Source organism: Bombina bombina, chromosome 1 (assembly GCF_027579735.1).
Source record: "Bombina bombina isolate aBomBom1 chromosome 1, aBomBom1.pri, whole genome shotgun sequence".
Taxonomy (NCBI): domain Eukaryota; kingdom Metazoa; phylum Chordata; class Amphibia; order Anura; family Bombinatoridae; genus Bombina; species Bombina bombina.
The window spans coordinates 1,487,622,820-1,487,645,362 of record NC_069499.1 but is presented as its reverse complement, the minus strand read 5'-3'; the positions used below and the strand labels follow the sequence as shown (position 1 = coordinate 1,487,645,362).

The following is a 22,543-nucleotide window of genomic DNA, read 5'->3' as shown; positions in this document are numbered from 1 at the left end:
GGGGGGGGCTATTTTCTGAATAAAATATCAGTTGTCTGTTTATTGGTGAATAAAGATGGACCAAGAAACCCTGCAAGATGTTACATGTTCTTTATGTTTTGATGCTAATGTAGAACCACTAATCCCTTTCTGTTCCTCATGTATTGAGAGAACTTTACATTACAGCGATAGACTTTTTTCTGAGGCAACATTGTCTAAGGCAGATGCTGTTCAGGAGTCTTCTGACAATGTTCAAGATATGCCGCAGCTTTCTCCTCAAGCATCCCAAAATTTAGCGTCCATACAGCCAGTGCCCTGCGCTTCCTCTATTACTCCATCTGGAGTTACCTTGCAAGACATCGCTTCACTAATGTCATCAGCGGTATCTGTTGCATTATCTGCTTTTCCCATGCTGCAGGGAAAGCGCAAGAAGAAATGTAATCAATCAGTGAATAAGGTTGCTGACACAGTAGTGGCTATTCCGAATGTTCCTTTCCAGAAACCTGAAGTGGAGGATACTTCGGTAGCATCTGAGGGGGAAATCTCAGACTCAGACACCGTTATACCTTTAGCTGATACTGAAGTTTTTTCTTTCAGGTTTAAGCTCGAACACCTCCATTTGTTACTTAAGGAGGTTTTAGCCTTCCATGGTGGAGGTATTTCCTATACCAGATAGGGCTACATAGATTATTGCTAAGGAATGGGAGAGACTGGGTATGCCTTTTACCCCATCCCCTATATTTAAGAAGATGTTTCCTATAGCAGACTCTATCAAGGAGTCTTGGCAGATGGTTCCCAAGGTGGAAGGTGCAATTTCCACGCTAGCCAAGAGACACAACTATTCCCATAGAAGATAGTTGTTCCTTTAAGGATCCTATGGATAAGAAGTTAGAGGGGTTACTCAAGAAAATGTATGTACACCAGGGTTTACAATGACAACCTGCGGTCTGTATTGCTACTGTAACTAGTGCGGCAGAATACTGGTTTGATGCATTGTCTGATTCTATTCGGACAGACACTCCCCTCGAAGAGATCTAGGATAGGATCAAGGCCCTTATGTTGGCCAAATCCTTTATCACAGATGCTTCCCTACAGGTTATTAAACTGGGAGCAAAGATTTCTGGTTTTGCCATTTGGTCCCGCAGAGCTTTATGGTTAAAATCTTGGTCTGTGGATGTGTCATCTAAGTCTAAACTTTTGGTGATTCCTTACAAGGGAAAGACCTTGTTTGGGTCGGGTTTCACGGAAATAATTTCTGATATTACGGGAGGAAAGGGCCATTTCCTCCCTCAGGATAAGAGAAATAAGCAGAAGGGACGTCAGACTAGTTTTCGTTCCTTTCAAAATTTCAAGGGAAAGCCTTCCTCTCCCTCTTCCAAGCAGGGACAGTCCAAGCCATCCTGGAGGCCCAACCAGTCTTGGAATAAGGGAAAACAATCCAAAAAGCCTGCTATTGACCAGATCTTGTAGGGGGCAGACTCTCCTTCTTCACTCAGGCTTGGGTACGGGATGTGCAGGATCCCTGGGTGGTGGAAATCGTGTCCCAGGGATACAAACTAGAGTTCAAAGCCTTTCCTCCCAGGGGCATGTTTCAGCTTTCAAGATTATCTGTAGATCAGATAAAAAGAGAGGCATTCTTACGCTGTGTTCGAGAACTTTCCAACTTGGGAGTGATAGTTCCTGTCCCTATTCAAGAACAGGGTCTGGGGTTCTACTCCAATCTATTCGTGGTTCCCAAGAAAGAAGGAACCTTCAGACCAATTTTAGATCTCAAAAGTCTAAACAAATTCCTCAAAGTACCGTCCTTCAAGATGGAAACTATTCGTTCCATTCTTTCCTTGGTTCAAGAGGGTCAATTTATGACAAAGATAGATTTAAAGGACGCTTACCTGCATGTTCCCATCCACAGGGACCATCACAAGTTTCTATAGTTCGCATTTCTAGACAAACACTTCCAGTTTGTGGCTCTTCCATTCGGCCTAGCCACAGCTCCCAGAATTTTTTCAAAGATTCTAGAATCCCTGTTGGCGGTGCTCCGATTGCGGGGCATTGTAGTTGTGCCTTATCTGGACGACATTCTGGTTCAGGCGCCATCCTTTCAATAAGCAAGATCCCACATGGAAATGTTGTTATCCTTCCTGCGATCTCATGGATGGAGGGTGAATTTGGAAAAGAGTTTCTTAATTCCAACTACAAGGGTAGTTTTCTTGGTAACCATAATAGATTCCTTATCAATGAAGATTTTTCTGACAGAAGTCAGGAAATCAAAGATTTTCGATTCTTGCCTAGCGCTTCAGTCCTCTCCTCTGCCATCAGTGGCTCAGTGCATGGAGGTAATCTGTCTGATGGTAGCGGAAATGGACATCATCCCGTTTGGCCATTTTCATCTCAGTCCTCTGCAGTTAAGCATGCTCAGACAGTGGAATGGGGATTATGCAGATCTGTCTCCGCGATTACAGCTGGATCAGGAGACAAGGTATTCTCTTCTTTGGTGGTTGTCTCGGGATCACCTCTCCCAGGGAACCTGCTTCCGCAGACCCTCTTGGGTAATTGTGACAACAGACACCAGCCTACATGTTTTCAGAGAGTCCTGTACTTCACCTGAAGTTATTTGTGGGTTTTTCTTTGTAACCCAAACAATTTTCCTGGCAGTTGTGGCTGAAATTTTAATTGGTCTACCTGACCGTGGTTTGGTTTCAACAGAACCCCTCATTTTCCACTTCTTGATTAGAGTTTGAACACTGCTGATTTTCATTCTCAATCACATGGATATCTTTTTATATCCCTTTCCTGTTTTATACAGTTCAACTACCTTTTACCGCAGATCCTTTGACAATTCTTTTTGCTTTCCCATGCCTCAGAATCCAGAAACTCCAATGCAGCACGGGATGAAAGGTGCAAGAGTCTGTCAGGAGTCCAGAAACTCATTGACTTTTTATACAGACACACTAATTACAAGCAAACATAGCACAGGTGAGGATGGTTACCTTTAATAGCCATTCAAACCCCTTTGTGTCAACTTGTGTGCATGTTATAAGGCCAAAATCACCAGGGTATGTAAACTTTTTATCAGGGTCATTTGGGTAGTTTCTGTTGTCATTATGATTTAAAAAGAATAAACACAGTTGATTGATAGTGATGTCCCAAACTGTTCGCCCGCGAACGGTTCACGGCGAACATAGCTTGTTCGCGTTCACCGCTACGGGCGAACATATGCGATGTTCAATCCGCCCCCTATGTGTCATCATTGAGGAAACTTTGACCCTGTATGTCACAGCCTTCTGACACATTAGAGCCAATCAACATCAGACACTCCCTCACCTCCTAGCTACTCGGAAGCCGCCATTTTAGACTCATAACGACCTTGCTTTCTTAGTGAGAGGACGTGTTGTGTTTGTGCTGCTGACATTATAGGGAAATACATAGCTAGGCTAGTGTATTTAGTGCCCACTACAGTCCAGAAGGACTCCACTCATCTCTGCTGCAAGGACAGCACCCCAAAAAGCCCTTTTTAGGGCTATAATTCGAGCCGTTTTTTTGTTTTTTTTTCGTATTTTTATTAGCATTTGCCTGTCTTTCAGCCTGTGTTTAAGGCTCACAGCATATGCTGTGATTACTGCCACCACTGATATCTGCCTAACAACATTAGTTTAAATTTAACCAACCAAAAATTTTAATTATTTTGCTAGTGTAATTTTTTTTAATTTTCTATCAGGCCTGTGTCACACAGCATATACTCTATTGCTCTGTGCCAGCCACCAGTGTTAATATCCGTTTATAACATTATTTTAAATTAAAAAAAAAAAAATTTAATAATTTTTCTAGTGTCATCTAATTACACTTTCTATCAGGCCTGTGTCTATCAGGCCTGTGTATACTTCATTTTTTTCAGTCTTTTGGTTAATTGGTCTGTGCCAGGCAGCCACCACTGATATCTTCTTCACCTTAATTTAAATTTAAAAAAAAAAAAACGTTTACATTTTTTTGATAGTGTATGTAATCTAATATCATTTTCTATCAGGCCTGTTTGTTTTGCTGACATACAGAGCCTACTGTGTTTACTTGCTGCCCTCCCTAGTCTATGAGCTACGACTCATATGTGTTTAACCTTTTTTTAAATTCCCCCATAAAAAAAAATTAGGCGTGTGTGTATCTGACTTACAGAGCCTACTGTTTTTAATAGCTGCCCTTCCAAGGCTATCAGCCACGACTCACATCTATGTGCTTAACCTTTTTCTTTAAATTCCCCCCAAAAAAGTCTTTAAATCATTATGCTAGTGTAATCTAATTTTTGCTCTGTCACTGTGATGCGGCCGTAACCCTTACACTACCTGATAGATACGACATCATAACTGATGTTTTAAAGCGCGTTATTGCAAACAATTTGGGAATGTTAGGTGATTTAGGCCCTTTATGGGTTAAAAGCAGACTCTGCATAAACTATGTAATTTTCCAGGGGAGTTTTGCCAGGGATCCCCCTCCAGCATGCCACAGTCCAGGTGTTAGTCCCCTTGAAACAACTTTTCCATCACTATTGTGGCCAGAAAGAGTCCTTGTATGTTTTTTAAAGTTCGCCTGCCTATTGAATTCAATGGCGGTTCACCCGGTTCGCGGGTTCGCGAACAATACCGGGAGATCGAGTCCGCCGTTCGCGAACGGAAAATGTTAAGTTTGCGACATCACTATTGATTGATAATAAATGGCTTCAGCCAAACACTAACCATGAGTGAAAGAAAAGTTTTTGTGTTATCACTCATATTCTCTGAAAAATGGTCAAGAAATCATAAATTCTGCAAGGGTATGTAAACTTATGAGCACAACTGTATATACCCACACATATAAACACATAAATACATATGTACACAGATATGCACATAAAAGTGCATTGGAGCCCTTCACAATCATATTTATGCAATATTCCTATTTATTAAAGTCTTATACTTTGTATTTATGGTAAATTTCTCTTGTTAAGTGTATCCAGTCCACGGATCATCCATTACTTGTGGGATATATTCCCTTCCCAACAGGAAGTTGCAAGAGGATCACCCACAGCAAAGCTGCTATATAGCTCCTCCCCTCACATGTCATATCCAGTCATTCTCTTGCAACTCTCAACTAGATAGGAGGTCGTGAGAGGACTGTGGTGTTTTATACTTAGTTTATTTCTTAAATCAAAAAATGGCACCGGAGTGTGCTGTTTTTTCTCAGGCAGTATTTGGAAGAAGAATCTGCCTGCGTTTTCTATGATCTTAGCAGAAGTAACTAAGATCCACTTGCTGTTCTCGCACATTCTGAGGAGTGAGGTAACTTCAGAAAGGGAATGGCGTGCAGGTTTCCTGCAACTAAGGTATGTGCAGTAAAATATTTTTCTAAGGAATGGAATTGACTAAGAAAATGCTGCTGATACCGAAGTAATGTAAGTAAAGCCTTAAATGCAGTAGTAGCGACTGGTATCAGGCTTATTAATAGAGATATATACTCTTCAAAAAATGTGTTTTAAAACGTTTGCTGGCATGTTTAATCGTTTTTTAACGTACATTTGGTGATAAAACTTATTGGGGCATAATTTTTTCCACATGGCTGGCTAATTTCTGCATAGAAACAGTTAACTGAGGCTTCCCACTGTTGTAATATGAGTGGGAGGGGCCTATTTTAGCACTTTTTTGCGCAGTAAAAATTCAGACTCAGACTTCCTGCTTCTTCCTGCATGATCCAGGACTTCTCTAGAGGGCTCAAAAGGCTTCAAAAGACATATTGAGGGAGGTAAAAAGTCACAGCAGAGCTGTGACAGTGTATGTGACTGCTTTAAAAAACGTTTTTTTCTATTGTTATTCCGTTTTGGGTATTAAGGGGTTAATCATCCATTTGCAAGTGGGTGCAATGCTCTGCTAACTTAATACATTTACTGTGAAAATTTGGTTGATATAACTGCTTTGGTTCATTGCTATTTCAACTTGAGACAGGTTTTGTGCTTCTTAAAGGCGCAGTAACGTTTTCTATTTTGCTTGTAAACTTGTTGTAAAGTGTTTTTCAAGCTTGCCAGTCTTATTGCTAGTCTGTTTAAACATGTCTGACATAGATGAATCTACTTGTTCATTATGTTTGAAAGCCAGTGTGGAACCCCATAGGAATATGTGTACTAAATGTATTGATTTCACTTTAAATAATAAAGATCAGTCTTTATCTATAAAAGAATTATCACCAGACGACGAGGGGGAAGTTATGCCGACTAACTCTCCTCACGTGTTAGTACCTTCGCCTCCCGCTCAGGGGGCGCATGCTATTATGGCTCCAAGTACAGCAGGGACGCCCATAGCAATTACTTTACAGGACATGGCTACAATCATGAATAATACCCAGTCAGAAGTATTATCTAGATTGCCAGAATTGAGAGGCAAGCGCGATAGCTCTGGGATTAGGAGAGATGCAGAGCGCGCAGGTGCTGTAAGAGCCATGTCTGATACTGCGTCACAGTTTGCAGAGCATGAGGATGGAGAGCTTCATTCTGTGGGTGACGGATCTGATTCGGGGAAACCTGATTCAGAGATCTCTAATTTTAAATTTAAGCTTGAGAACCTCCGCGTATTGCTTGGGGAGGTTTTAGCTGCTCTGAATGACTGTAACACAGTTGCAATTCCAGAGAAATTGTGTAGGCTGGATAGATACTATGCGGTGCCGGTGTGTACTGATGTTTTTCCTATACCTAAAAGGCTTACAGAAATTATTAGCAAGGAGTGGGATAGTCCTGGTGTGCCCTTTTCCCCTCCTCCTATATTTAGAAAAATGTTCCCAATAGATGCCACTACACAGGACTTATGGCAAACGGTTCCTAAGGTGGAGGGAGCAGTTTCTACTTTAGCAAAGCGTACCACTATCCCAGTTGAGGACAGTTGTGCTTTTTCGGATCCAATGGATAAATAATTAGAAGGTTACCTTAAGAAAATGTTTGTTCAACAAGGTTTTATCCTGCAGCCCCTTGCATGCATTGCGCCTGTCACTGCTGCTGCGGCATTCTGGTTTGAGTCTCTGGAAGAGGCCATTCACACAGCTCCATTGGATGAAATTATGGACAAGCTTAAATCACTTAAGCTAGCTAACTCATTTGTTTCTGATGCCATTGTACATTTGACTAAACTAACGGCTAAGAACTCCAGATTCGCCATCCAGGCGCGGAGGGCGCTATGGCTTAAATCCTGGTCAGCTGATGTGACTTCTAAATCTAAATTACTTAATATTCCTTTCAAGGGGCAGACCTTATTTGGGCCCGGCTTGAAAGAAATTATTGCTGACATTACTGGAGGTAAGGGTCATACCCTTCCTCAGGACAAGGCCAAATCAAAGGCCAAACAGTCTAATTTTCGTGCCTTTCGAAATTTCAAGGCAGGAGCAGCATCAACTTCCTCCGCTCCAAAACAGGAAGGAACTGTTGCTCATTTCAGACAGGCCTGGAAACCTAACCAGTCCTGGAACAAGGGCAAGCAGGCCAGAAAACCTGCTGCTGCCCCCAAGACAGCATGAAGGGACGGCCCCCTATCCGGAAACGGATCTAGTGGGGGGCAGACTTTCTCTCTTTGCCCAGGTGTGGGCAAGAGATGTCCAGGATCCCTGGGCGTTGGAGATCATATCTCAGGGATATCTTCTGGACTTCAAGGCTTCTCCTCCTCAAGGGAGATTTCATCTTTCAAGGTTATCAGAAAACCAGATAAAGAACGAGGCATTCCTAAGCTGTGTACAAGACCTCCCAGTAATGGGGGTGATCCACCCAGTTCCGCGGACGGAACAAGGGCAGGGATTTTATTCAAATCTGTTTGTGGTTCCCAAGAAAGAGGGAACCTTCAGACCAATCTTGGACCTAAAGATCTTAAACAAATTCCTAAGAGTTCCATCATTCAAAATGGAAACTATTCGGACCATCCTACCCATGATCCAAGAGGGTCAGTACATGACCACAGTGGACTTAAAGGATGCCTACCTTCACATACCGATTCACAAAGATCATCATCAGTTCCTAAGATTTGCCTTTCTAGACAGGCATTACCAATTTGTAGCTCTCCCCTTCGGGTTGGCTACGGCCCCGATAATCTTTACAAAGGTTCTGGGCTCACTTCTGGCGGTTCTAAGACCGCGCGGTATAGCGGTGGCTCCGTATCTAGACGACACCCTGATACAGGCATCAAGCTTTCAAATTGACAATTATCATACAGAGATAGTTCTGGCATTTCTGAGGTCGCATGGCTGGAAAGTGAACGTGGAAAAAAGTTCTCTATTGCCACTCACAAGAGTCTCCTTCCTAGGGACTCTGATAGATTCTGTAGAAATGAAAATTTACCTGACGGAGTCCAGGTTATCAAAACTTTTAAATGTTTGCCGTGTCCTTCATTCCATTCCACGCCCGTCAGTGGCTCAGTGCATGGAAGTAATCGGCTTAATGGTGGCGGCAATGGACATAGTGCCATTTGCGCGCCTGCATCTCAGACCGCTGCAATTGTGCATGCTAGGTCAGTGGAATGGGGATTACTCAGATTTGTCCCCTCTACTAAATCTGGATCAAGAGACCAGAGATTCTCTTCTCTGGTGGCTATCTCGGGTCCATCTGTCCAAGGGTATGACCTTTCGCAGGCCAGATTGGACGATTGTAACAACAGATGCCAGCCTTCTAGGCTGGGGCGCAGTCTGGAACTCCCTGAAGGCTCAGGGATCGTGGACTCAGGAGGAGAAACTCCTCCCAATAAATATTCTGGAGTTAAGAGCAATATTCAATGCTCTTCTAGCTTGGCCTCAGTTGGCAACACTGAGGTTCATCAGATTTCAGTCGGACAACATCACGACTGTGGCTTACATCAACCATCAAGGGGGAACAAGGAGTTCCCTAGCAATGTTAGAAGTCTCAAAGATAATTCGCTGGGCAGAGTCTCACTCTTGCCACTTGTCAGCGATCCACATCCCAGGCGTGCAGAACTGGGAGGCGGATTTTCTAAGTCGTCAGACTTTTCATCCGGGGGAGTGGGAACTCCATCCGGAGGTGTTTGCTCAACTGGTCCATCGTTGGGGCAAACCAGAACTGGATCTCATAGCGTCTCGCCAGAACGCCAAGCTTCCTCGTTATGGATCCAGGTCCAGGGACCCGGGAGCAACGCTGATAGATGCTCTAGCAGCTCCTTGGTTCCTCAACCTGGCTTATGTGTTTCCACCGTTTCCTCTGCTCCCTCGACTGATTGCCAAGATCAAGCAGGAGAGAGCATCAGTGATTCTGATAGCGCCTGCGTGGCCACGCAGGACCTGGTATGCAGACCTAGTGGACATGTCGTCCTGTCCACCATGGACTCTACCTCTGAGGCAAGACCTGCTAATACAAGGTCCTTTCAATCATCCAAATCTAATTTCTCTGAGACTGACTGCATGGAGATTGAACGCTTGATCCTATCAAAGCGTGGCTTCTCCGAGTCAGTTATTGATACCTTAATACAGGCACGAAAGCCTGTTACCAGGAAAATCTACCATAAGATATGGCGTAAATACCTGTATTGGTGCGAATCCAAGAGTTACTCATGGAGTAAGGTTAGGATTCCTAGGATATTGTCCTTTCTCCAAGAGGGTTTGGAAAAAGGCTTATCAGCTAGTTCGTTAAAGGGACAGATCTCTGCTCTGTCTATTCTTTTGCACAAGCGTCTGGCAGAAGTTCCAGATGTCCAGACTTTTTGTCAGGCTTTGGCTAGGATTAAGCCTGTGTTTAAAACTGTTGCTCCTCCGTGGAGCTTAAACTTGGTTCTTAAAGTTCTTCAAGGAGTTCCGTTTGAACCCCTTCATTCCATTGATATTAAACTTTTATCTTGGAAAGTTCTGTTTTTGATGTCTATTTCCTCAGCTCGAAGAGTCTCGGAGTTATCTGCCTTACATTGTGATTCTCCTTATCTGATTTTTCATTTAGACAAGGTAGTTCTGCATACTAAACCTGGGTTTTTACCTAAGGTGGTTTCTAACAGGAATATCAATCAAGAGATTGTTGTCCCATCATTGTGCCCTAATCCTTCTTCAAAGAAGGAACGTCTTTTACATAATCTGGACGTAGTCCGTGCCTTGAAGTTCTACTTACAGGCAACTAAAGATTTTCGTCAAACATCTGCCCTGTTTGTTGTTTACTCTGGGCAGAGGAGAGGTCAAAAGGCTTCGGCAACTTCTCTCTCCTTTTGGCTTAGAAGCATAATACACTTAGCCTATGAGACTGCTGGACAGCAGCCCCCTGAAAGGATTACAGCTCATTCTACTAGAGCTGTGGCTTCCACCTGGGCCTTTAAAAATGAGACCTCTGTTGAACAGATTTGCAAGGCTGCGACTTGGTCTTCGCTTCACACTTTTTCAAAATTTTACAAATTTGACACTTTTGCTTCTTCGGAGGCTGTTTTTGGGAGAAAGGTTCTACAGGCAGCGGTTCCTTCTGTTTAAGTTCCTGCCTTGTCCCTCCCATCATCCGTGTACTTAAGCTTTGGTATTGGTATCCCACAAGTAATGGATGATCCGTGGACTGGATACACTTAACAAGAGAAAACATAATTTATGCTTACCTGATAAATTTATTTATATTGTAGTGTATCCAGTCCACGGCCCGCCCTGTCCTTTTAAGGCAGGTCTAAATTTTTAATTAAACTACAGTCACCACTGCACCCTATGGTTTCTCCATTCTCGTCTTGTTTCGGTCGAATGACTGGATATGACATGTGAGGGGAGGAGCTATATAGCAGCTTTGCTGTGGGTGATCCTCTTGCAACTTCCTGTTGGGAAGGGAATATATCCCACAAGTAATGGATGATCCGTGGACTGGATACACTACAAGAGAAATACATTTATCAGGTAAGCATAAATTATGTTATTTCACATTCCAGTGTTCTGCACATAGAGAAATATGTTTTAAGTATTTATAAATAGATATTCATATATAAATATCTGTATGTGTATATATATATATATATATATATATATATATACTGTATATATACACACAGTATCTCACAAAAGTGAGTACAATCCTCACATTTTTGTAAATATTTTATTATATCTTTTCATGTGACAACACTGAAGAAATGACACTTTGCTACAATGTAAAGTAGTGAGTGTACAGCCTGTATAACAGTATAAATTTGCTGTCCCCTAAAAATAACTCAACACAAAGCTATTAATGTCTAAACCGTTGGCAACAAAAGTGAATACACCCCGCAGTGGAAATGTCCAAATTGGACCCAATTAGCTATTTTCTCTCTCAGATTGTCATGTGACTCGTTAGTGTTACAAGAACTCAGGTGTGAATGGGAAACAGGTGTGTTAAATGTTGTGCTATCGCTCTCACACTCTCCCATACTGGTCACTGGAAGTTCAACATGGCACCTCATGGCAAAGAACTCTGAGGATCTGAAAAAAAGAATTGTTGCTCTACATAAAGATGGCCTAGGCTATAAGAATATTTCCAAGACCCTGAAACTGAGCTGCAGTACGGTGGGCAAGACCATACAGCGGTTTCACAGAACAGGTTCTACACAGAACAGGCCTCGCCATGGTTGACCAAAGAATTTGAGTGCACGTGCTCAGCTTCATATCCAGAGGTTGTCTTTGGGAAATATACGTATGAATGCTGCCAGCATTGCTGCAGAGGTTAAAGGGGTGGGGGGTCAGCCTGTCAGTGCTCAGACCATACGCCGCACACTGCTTTAAATTGGTCTGCATGGCTGTCGTCCCAGAAGAAAACCTCTTATAAAGATGATGCACAAGAAAGCCCGGAAACAATTTGCTGAAGACAAGCAGACTAAGGACATGGATTACTAGAACCATGTTCTGTGGTCTGATGAGACCAAGATAAACTTATTTGGTTCAGATGGTGTCAAGTGTGTGTGTGGCGGCAACCAGGTGAGGAGTACGAAGACAAGTGTATCTTGCCTACAGTCAAGCATGGTGGTGGGAGTGTCATGGTCTGGGCCTGCATGAGTGCTGCTGGAACTGGGAGCTACAGTTAATTGAGGGAACCATGAATGCCAACATGTAATGTGACATACTGAAACAAAGCATGATCCCCTCCCTTCGGAGACTGGACCACAAGGCAGTATTCCAACATGATAACGGCCCCAAACACACCTACAAGACGACAACTGCCTTGCTAAAGAAGCTGAGGGTAAGGGTGATGGGCTGGCCAAGCATGTCTCCAGACCTAAACCCTATTGAACATCTGTGGGGCATCCTCAAACGGAAGGTGGGGGAGTGCAAGGTCTCTAACATCCACCAGTTTGTGATGTCGTCATGGAGGAGTGGAAGAGGACTCCAGTGGCAACCTGTGAAGCTCTGGTGAACTCCATGCCCAAGAGGGTTAAGGCAGTGCTGGAAAATAATGGTGGCCACACAAAATATTGACGCTTTGGGCCCACTTTGGACATTTCCACTTAGGGGTGTACTCACTTTTGTTGCCAATGGTTTAGACATTAATGGCTTTGTGTTTAGTTATTTTAAAGGGAACTGCAAATTTATACTTCTATACAGGCTGTACACTCCCTACTTTACATCTTTACATTGTAGCAAAAAAAGATAATAAAATATTTACATAAATGTGAGGGGTGTACTCACTTTTGTGAGATATTGTATATATATATATATATATATATATATATATATATATATATATATATATATATATATACACAGTGGATATAAAAAGTCTACACACCCCTGTTAAAATGTCAGGTTTGTGTAAAAAATGTCTGTTTCTGCAAAAAAATGAGACAAAGATAAATCATTTCAGAACTTTTTCCACCTTTAATGTGACTTATAAACTGTAGTGTACAACTCAATTGAAAAACAAACTAAAATCTTTTAGGTAAAGGGAAATAAAAAAAAAACTTTGGTTTCATCAGACCAGAACACCTTTTGCAACATGCTTTTGGGAAACTTCAGATGTGTTTTTGCAAAATTTAGCCGGGCTTGGATGTTTTTTTTTGTAAGAAATTATTTATCTTTCTCTTGTAAGGTGTATCCAGTCCACGGATCATCCATTACTTGTGGGATATTCTCCTTCCCAACAGGAAGCTGCAAGAGGATTACCCACAGCAGAGCTGTCTATATAGCTCTTCCCCTAACTGCCACTCTCCAGTCATTCTCTCGCAGCTCTCGACATGGAAGTAGCTAGAGAGATGTGGTGACTTAGTGTAATTTATCTTCAATCAAAAGTTTGTTATTTTTAAATTGTACCGGAGTTGTACTGTTTTTTACCTCAGGCAGAAATAAGAAGAAGAGTTTGCCTGAGGTTTTTGATGATCTTAGCAGGTTGTAACTAAGATCCACTGCTGTTCTCATGCATAACTGAAGAGATGGGAAAAACTTCAGCTGGGGGAATGGCTGGCAGAATTAACTGCCCTGAGGTATGTTCAGTATATTTTTTTCTAGAGAGATGATAAGAAGTCTAGAAAATGCTGACAGTGCCTGATATATTTAAGGTAAGCATGATTGCAGTGATTTAATAACGACTGGCATCATGCTTGCAGTAAAGGGTAATATTCATGTTACTTGCTCTTATGGCTTAGTATGTTAAACTTTTACAGGATGTATAAAGAACGTTTTTACTAAGGGTGATAAATCTTTATTTGGGGCCTAGTTTTCCACATGGCTGTTATTTGACTCCTAGGAGTAGTTTTTTAAGGCCCTCTGACTTTGAGTGCATGGTGGGAGGGGCCTATTTTCGTGCTCTAATTGCACAGTTCTTTATACAGTCTGAGACATCCAGCTTCCCTGAAGGAGTCCCCTGACATGGCCAGGTTGTCAAAACGTCTAAATTCCTGCCGTGTTCTTTATTCTACTTCTCGCCCTTCAGTGGCTCAGTGTATGGAAGCAATTGGCTTAATGGTAGCGGCAATGGACATAGTGCCGTTTGCCTGCCTACATCTCAGACCGCTGCAACTCTGCATGCTCAGTCAGTGGAATGGGGATTACACAGATTTGTCCCCTCTACTAAATCTGGATCAAGAGACCAGGGATTCTCTTCTCTGGTGGCTATCTCGGGTCCATCTGTCCAAGGGTATGACCTTCCGCAGGCCAGATTGGACAATAGTAACAACAGATGCCAGTCTTCTGGGCTGGGGTGCAGTCTGGAACTCCCTGAAGGCTCAGGGCTCGTGGACTCAGGAGGAGGCACTCCTTCCGATAAACATTCTGGAACTAAGAGCGATATTCAATGCTCTTCAGGCTTGGCCTCAGCTTGCTGCGGTCAGGTTCATCAGATTTCAGTCGGACAATATCACGACTGTAGCTTACATCAACCATCAAGGGGGAACAAGGAGTTCCCTAGCAATGTTGGAGGTTTCAAAGATAATCCTATGGGCAGAGGTTCACTCTTGCCTTCTATTAGCTATCCATATCCCAGGGGTAGAGAACTGGGAGGTGGATTTTCTAAGTCGACAGACTTTTCATCCGGGGGAGTGGGAACTCCATCCGGAGGTGTTTGTGCAGTTGATTCAACTTTGGGGCAAACCAGAACTGGATCTCATGGCGTCTCGTCAGAACGCCAAGCTTCCTTGTTACGGATCCAGGTCCAGGGATCCCAAGGCAGCACTGATAGATGCTCTAGCAGCGCCTTGGTCCTTCAACCTGGCTTATGTGTTTCCACCATTTCCTCTGCTCCCCCGTCTGATTGCCAAGATCAAGCTTCGGTGATTTTGATAGCACCTGCGTGGCCACGCAGGACTTGGTATGCAGATCTGGTGGACATGTCATCCTTTCCACCATGGACTCTACCGCTGAGACAGGACCTTCTACTTCAGGGTCCTTTCAACCATCCAAATCTAATTTCTCTGCGTCTGACTGCTTGGAGATTGAACGCTTGATTTTATCAAAGCGTGGTTTCTCCGAGTCGGTCATTGATACCTTAATACAGGTGCGAAAGCCTGTCACCAGGAAAATCTATCATAAGATATAGTGTAAATATCTTCATTGGTGTGAATCCAAGGGTTACTCATGGAGTAAAGTCAGGATTCCTAGGATATTATCCTTTCTCCAAGAAGGATTGGAGAAGGGTTTGTCAGCTAGTTCCTTAAAGGGACAGATTTCTGCTCTGCTTATTCTTTTGCACAAACGTGTGGTTGAGGTTCCAGATGTTCAGGCATTTTGTCAGGCTCTGGTTAAAATCAAGCCTGTGTTTAAACCTGTTGCTCCGCCATGGAGTTTAAATTTAGTTCTTAAAGTTCTTCAAGGGGTTCCGTTTGAACCTTTGCATTCCATAGATGTTAAGCTTTTATCTTGGAAAGTTCTGTTTTTAGTAGCTATCTCCTCGGCTCGAAGAGTTTCAGAGTTATCTGCTTTACTATGTGATTCCCCTTATCTCATTTTCCATGCATATAAGGTAGTGTTACGTACCAAACCTGGTTTTCTACCTAAGGTGGTATCTAATAAGAATATCAATCAGGAGATTGTTGTTCCGTCACTGTGTCCTAATCCTTCTTCAAAGAAGGAACGTCTATTACACAATCTTGACGTGGTTCGTGCTTTAAAGTTTTATTTCCAAGCTACTAAAGATTTTCGTCAAACATCTGCATTGTTTGTTGTCTACTCTGGACAGAGGAGAGGCCAAAAGGCTTCGGCAACTTCTCTTTCTTTTTGGCTAAGGAGCATAATACGCTTAGCTTATGAGACTGCTGGCCAGCAGCCTCCTGAAAGAATTACAGCTCATTCTACTAGAGCGGTAGCTTCCACATGGGCTTTTAAGAATGAGGCTTCTGTTGAACAGATTTGTAAGGCGGCGACTTGGTCTTCGCTTCATACTTTTTCTAAATTCTATAAATTTGATACTTTTGCTTCTTCGGAGGCTATTTTTGGGAGAAAGGTCTTACAGGCAGTGGTGCCTTCCATTTAAGCGCCTGCCTTGTCCCTCCCTTCATCCGTGTCCTATAGCTTTGGTATTGGTATCCCACAAGTAATGGATGATCCGTGGACTGGATACACCTTACAAGAGAAAACATAATTTATGCTTACCTGATAAATTTATTTCTCTTGTGGTGTATCCAGTCCACGGCCTGCCCTGTCATTTCAAGGCAGGTGTTTTTTATTTTTAAACTACAGTCACCACTGCACCTTTCTCTTGCTTGTCTTCGGTCGAATGACTGGGGAGTGGCAGTTAGGGGAGGAGCTATATAGACAGCTCTGCTGTGGGTAATCCTCTTGCAGCTTCCTGTTGGGAAGGAGAATATCCCACAAGTAATGGATGATCCGTGGACTGGATACACCACAAGAGAAATAAATTTATCAGGTAAGCATAAATTATGTTTTGTCTCATTTTTTTACATCACAGAAACCTGACATTTTAACAGGGGTGTGTAGACTTTTTATATCCACTGTATATACAGTATATATTAAAAGGTATAGATATTTATTATACCAAAATACCATCATATATATATATATATATATATATATATATATAAATATGTATTTATGAATAAATACAGCATATACTGCTATATAAAGAACATCGGAATGTGAAATATTCATATTTACATGTCGGGTAAGCGCACTTGAGAATATGCGATCGAATTTACACGCGAGAAGGGTGTTTTTGTCCACTTTTTTTGCTCCATTGACTTCTATGGGGAATACGTTACTGCGATTGCGATATTTGAAATTCAGCTTTTTGCATGCATTGGGTTAGCGCGCAAGCTTGTAATATTTGATTTGCGTAAACCTTACTTTTAGCGGCGTTAGCGCGCGAGCAGGAGCATTAAATACTGCTCCACTTTTAATCTGGTCCTAAATGTCATTTGTGACTCCTTTAAATGCTCAGCATCTTATTTGTCTTCCTTCCTGACTTTTTCCAAACTGTTTTTCACTATACCCACAAAAATGATTGTATAATTTTATTTTTAATTATTAGTATTTAAAAAAATAATTAAACTTCACTAGTTATTTGTAAAATTTAATGAGTAACATATAGTCATTAATATTAATAAATTCCTTAATGTTTTATTTATTTATTTATTTTAAGATCAAAGCTCGTTCCCAACTTTGGGTTTCAGGTCTATTTCCATCTGCCTACTGGCTTGGACAAGCCTTGGTTGATGTAGTTGTCTATTGGATCCTCCTTTTCCTGATGTTTGGTATATTGTTTGTTTTCCATCATGAAGTCTACGTAGAGGCTGAATTCGTATTCTCAATGGTAAGGAATTCTATTTTCTATTGTCTTGCACAACTACTCAAAATGTCAATTGTATTAGAAAACATTCACAATGAAAAAAGGATCAAATGTGTAAGAGATAATAGTACAGTACATGAAATAGTAATCAACACATACAATTAAAAATTTGATCTAAAAAAGGACTTATGGGTGTTTAAAATAAAAACAAACAAACATATGAAGTCGAATAAATACTAATGTATTTTGAACTGCAGCCATTTTTGTGAATTATCTATGTGAGTGGTTTTGAATACTTTTTATTGTAGATAAAATATGTATGTGTTTTAATACAAGATCCAGTCTTCATGTTTAATTCAATAAACTCGAAAATAAATAGTTTTATGATTTAAATGTTTATAGGAACAACGGTCTGCATTTCATTCCCAGTGCATTTTTTGATGATGGATGCTTACTTTTAAAAGCTCTGATCTGACATCAGTGATTTGATAATTATTATTCCTTTACAACTTGTTCCTAAGAGGGTTTTTTAATGATTCTTTTCCTAAACCTTAACATATTTTAATGAGTGTTAATTATAAATGATGGCTTGCTTACAACTTATAGAATGTAGTTCTTTCTCAGGGAGACAATCCTCTAAAAATTATGGTTGAGCTGATCTTTGCCTTTTGTACATTATGTAGATTGGAATGTCTAATTTAATTGCCATGATTCGTCAGCATCACTGGCACAAAATACAATATAAACTAAAAATACACCTAAATCAAAAAAAGGGACACTGAACCCAATTTTTTTCTTTGTCATTCAGATAGAGCATGCTATTTTAAGCAACTTTCTAATTTTCTCCTATTATCATTTTTTCTTCGTTCTCTTGCTATCTTTATTTGAAAAAGAAGACATCTAAGCAAACATTTTTTATTCCGACCATGGACAGCACTTGTTTATTGGTTGTTGAATTTATCCACCAATCAGCAATAACAACCCAGGTTGTTCACCAAAAATGGGCTGGCATCTAAACTTACATTCTTGCTTTTCAAATAAAGATACCAAGAGAATGAAGAAAATTTGATAATAGGAGTAAATTGGAAAGTTGCTTAAAATTGCATGCTCTATCTGCTTTCTTTACCTACCCTTCACTCACCTCCCAGAGATCAATGTTGAAATTAAAAAAAATGTTTCTAATTTCACTCAAAGTAAATTCCTGCAGGCAAATTCTAGAGATGTCTGCCTCATATTGTCTTACTTGGTAGTCATGCCAGTTGCAGGCCATGGCCCCAATTTATCAAAGTCTGGCGGACCTGATCCGACAGTGCGGATCAGGTCCGCCAGACCTCGCTGAATACGGCGAGCAATACGCTCCCCGTATTCAGCATTGCACCAGCAGCTCACAAGAGCTGCTGGTACAACGCCGCCCCCTGCAGACTTGCGGCCAATGGGCCACCAGCAGGGGGGTGTCAATCAACCCGATCGTACTCGATCGGGTTGATTTCCGGCGATGTCTGTCCGCCTGCTCAGAGCAGGCTAACAGGTTATGGAGCAGTGGTCTTTGTGACCGCTGCTTCATAACTGCTGTTTCTGGCGAGCCTGCAAGCTCGCCAGAAACACGGGGCATCAAGCTCCATTTGGAACTTGATAGATAGGCCCCCATATATCTCACTCTCAAATAATGTATCAAATGCCTTAATTCAGCTCATACACATGGAGTCAAGTCTCATCCCTTATCAATAACAGGCTATTTTGTCTTGTCTGCTAAACCTTCATTAGTAAGATGAGGCTTCTGAGTACCTATAAAATGGGCCTACCAACCTTACATTAGTAACAATGTTACTTTATTAACTTTATTAGATTTACATGAGACCCTTACAGCTTCCTTTTGTCTGTCACTGGGGCTCTAGTGTAAGAAATGTTTCCTAGATTATCATATTCCCTCTTGTATTCTGTATTTCCTTCATTTAGTGGTGTAAGAATATACATAGTTCATAGAGCATTGGCTGCATATCCTTCAGTGAAAAAGTTCTTAAAGGATGGGGATCAAGAACATGTGTAACACTCAAGGGACATTTTTTGCCTAGGAAGGGATCCTAATGATATCCTAGAATTAAGGGCAGTCTCTGATCCTGTGTTTGAAGGTACCTACAGGAATCCCAGTTTTAATAAAATATCACAACTAACCTTTAAACATGATCTAAACCACCTTAAAACTATTGAGATTACTCTGCACCATTCCCGCTACCACATGACAGCTCCTTTAAATCCTCCCCAAACACAATTAAACTGATGGTTATTAATCAATCTTATAGTTGTTATTTGCCTCACATTAATCCTGAGAAACAAGCAATTGTTGAACTGATCTTGCAACACTTATCTTATACTCAGTTTATATAGAGAAAGAACTATTAATCCTAATTTTATTGCTACAGAGTTAGCACTCTCTCAGTCATACTGCTCATGCAGGAGGGAGGAAACACTCAGAGGTATCCGTCAAAAAGGCTAATCCTGCTTACAGCTTTTCTACCAGGCCAACACCATGCAATGAGCCCAATTTTTACATTTGATATCATACCCTATCTTTTATTCCCATTAATGTTAGGCTTATCATCAACTGCTTACTCAATGGAATCAAATTTCATTTGAACTCAACTTCTCATACTGTCAAAGCACACGCTATCCTTATATGAACTTGTTAGCAGTCAGCAAAGGAATACCAAAACAGTATTAGTATTTCACTGATGTTTTTAATAAAAAATGAAGCTGAGGTATTGCCACCACACAGACAATATGATTGTCCTATTTACCTACTATCTAAACTTCTGTACCCTATGGTTACATTTATCCACTCTATTTACACATTTAAGCTAATATATTGACGACAAACTTAAGGAAAAGCTTTATACGACCTTCCAGATCTACAGCTGCGTCTGCAATATTCTTTGTAAGAAATAAAGATAACTCCCTAAGACAAATATTTGATTACAGAGAATTAAACAAAAAAACCATCAAGAATAAATACCCCCTACCACTCATACCGGAACTTATAGAAAGACTTAAGGATGCTACCATATACAACAAATTGGATCTTACAGGGGTCTAATACTTAGTCCTCATCTGTGAAGGAGACGAAAGGAAAACAACTTTTCAAACCCATCAGTCTATAAGAGTATACAATTATGCCATTCGGTCTCTGTAATGCCCCAGCAACATTCCAATATTTTATAAATTATATAATATTCAGAGATCTCCTGGATGTTTGTGTTGTAATATATTTGGATGATATCTTTATCTATTCTACCTGATTCGAACCCCTCACCTCTATGCCAAGAAATTCAAGTTTGAAACCTCTAACATATTGTTTCTAGGATATTCCATATCATTCAAAAGGATACAGATGGACAACTCTAAGTTGTGCACCATTACAGATTGGCCATTCCCTACAACCAGGAATGCTTTCCAAAGGTTTAAAGGATTTTCCAACTTTTTTAGAAAATGTATTGAAAAATTCTCAACAATTGTCTCCATTCGTATATGTCTGACTAATATCAACACCAAATTCCAATAGACAAATCAGGCTCAACAAGCTTTCAAATCTTTTAGATGCCTCAGAACAAGGAATAGTGGCAATCCTATCTCAATCCCTCTCAAGTGTCTACTAATCTCTATAAGCACCTCTACCAAACATACTCAATTCTTCTCTAACCCTGGCTACCATGCCAACTATTTACCCACTTGTCCATCAACCTCAACCAGGTCATGGTGGAAAAAAATCTAAGAATGATTCTGAATGCTACAAGAGAAAATCCAGATTGCTAAAGATAAACAAAAATACTATTACACAAGAAAAAATCACCTACTTATCAGGTTGGGGATTATGTTTAACTCTCCACCCAGCATCTAAAAACTAGTTCTCACACTAAAAAGTTTGGTAGTGTATGTAGTATATGTTGAATATTGACTCACAATATCCAACCTAAAGAGAATACATTTCTCATAGTTATCAGAGAGCTGTTCAGTCTTACCTGGAAAATCATTAATGTCCTGAATAAACGATATTGATTGTGAAACAAAGCTTTGCAAAAGGTTTTCTTAATAAATTGTGATATTAGTAAAAATACAATCCGTTCCAACCATAATTGGCCGCCAAGCAAATTCTTTTAAATTCTTGTGCACCATCAGGAATGTATAAAATACTGGAATAGTATAATCCTCTTTAATTCTCTCCATCAATAATACCATATTTAAATTCCCTCTCCACACAATACAATAATGTTTCTTATTTTAGGGGTAGGATCAGTTTGTAATGGACTATACACTTTCTCATCTGACAACTGATGTAAAATATCTTTAACATAATAGCCCTTGTATAAAAATGGCATGGCTCCACCTTTATCTGCCTGTTTTAAATAACATCCTTTTTCCCCTTTATGGACTGTAAGGCAATAGTATCTTACTTAGTAAAATTCATACTTTCATTTTCAATCTTAATATTGACTTTTGTATTATTTTTCATTCTATCACCATCAAACTTAAAGGGACAGTCAAGTAAAAAAAAAACTTTCATGATTTAAATAAGGCATGTATTTTAAACAACTTTCCAATTTACTTTTATTACCAATTTTACTTTGTTCTCTTGGCATTCTTAGTTGAAAGCTAAACCTTGGAGGTTCATATGCTAAGTTTTTAGACCTTAAAGGCCGCCTCTAATCTGAAAGCATTTTGACAGTTTTTCACCACTAGAGGGCATTAGTTCATTTGTTTCACATAGATAACATTGAGCTTAGGCACGTGAAGCTCCTAGCAGTCAGCACTGATTGGCTAAAAATGCAAGTCTGTCAAAAGAACTGAAATAAGGGGGCAGTTTGCAGAGGCATAGATACAAGGTAATCACAGAGATAAAACATTCATTAATATAACTGTGTTGGTTATGCAAAACTGGGGAATGGGTAATAAAGGGATAATCTATCTTTTAAAACAATAACAATTCTGGTGTTTACTATCCCTTTAACTAAGCTCATAAACGTATCAACACTAGGGTGAAAGACTGCAGCTATAAATCTGCTTTTATTTTTAACCACAATTATTTATGCATAATTCTGTATCTGAAATGTTCACCCCAGTGCTTTCATCCTCATTATATTTAGCAAAGCATGACTTAAACTTCAGTCTCCTATACAGTTTATGGAGATCTTGCTCATGCTGGAAGAAATTGCAAGGTTTATAATTGCAGAAAAAAAGTCCCTTCTCCAACACTTGTTCTTGTGTTGGATTCAATGGAGTATCTGAGACATTGATCAGTAATGTCTGTTGCCACAGCGTGTGACTTTCCTCGGTTGTTGGTCCTGATGTTCGATCCTGCCTTGCAGTCCAGTGCCTCTACCCACCTCTACAACACTGCCATCTAATTTCCCCAAGGAATAATCT

General features: G+C 40.6%; 1 protein-coding gene across 1 annotated transcript in view; it reads left to right on the top strand.

Annotated features, from left to right (window-relative positions):
- The window catches only part of LOC128653786 (ABC-type organic anion transporter ABCA8), a 405,751-nt gene that overhangs the window by 226,587 nt on the left and 156,621 nt on the right, over positions 1-22,543 (top strand). The window contains exon 24 of the mRNA XM_053707294.1: positions 16,982-17,152. Within this exon, the coding sequence (XP_053563269.1) occupies positions 16,982-17,152 (171 nt within the window). The remainder of the gene's footprint in view (positions 1-16,981; positions 17,153-22,543) is intronic.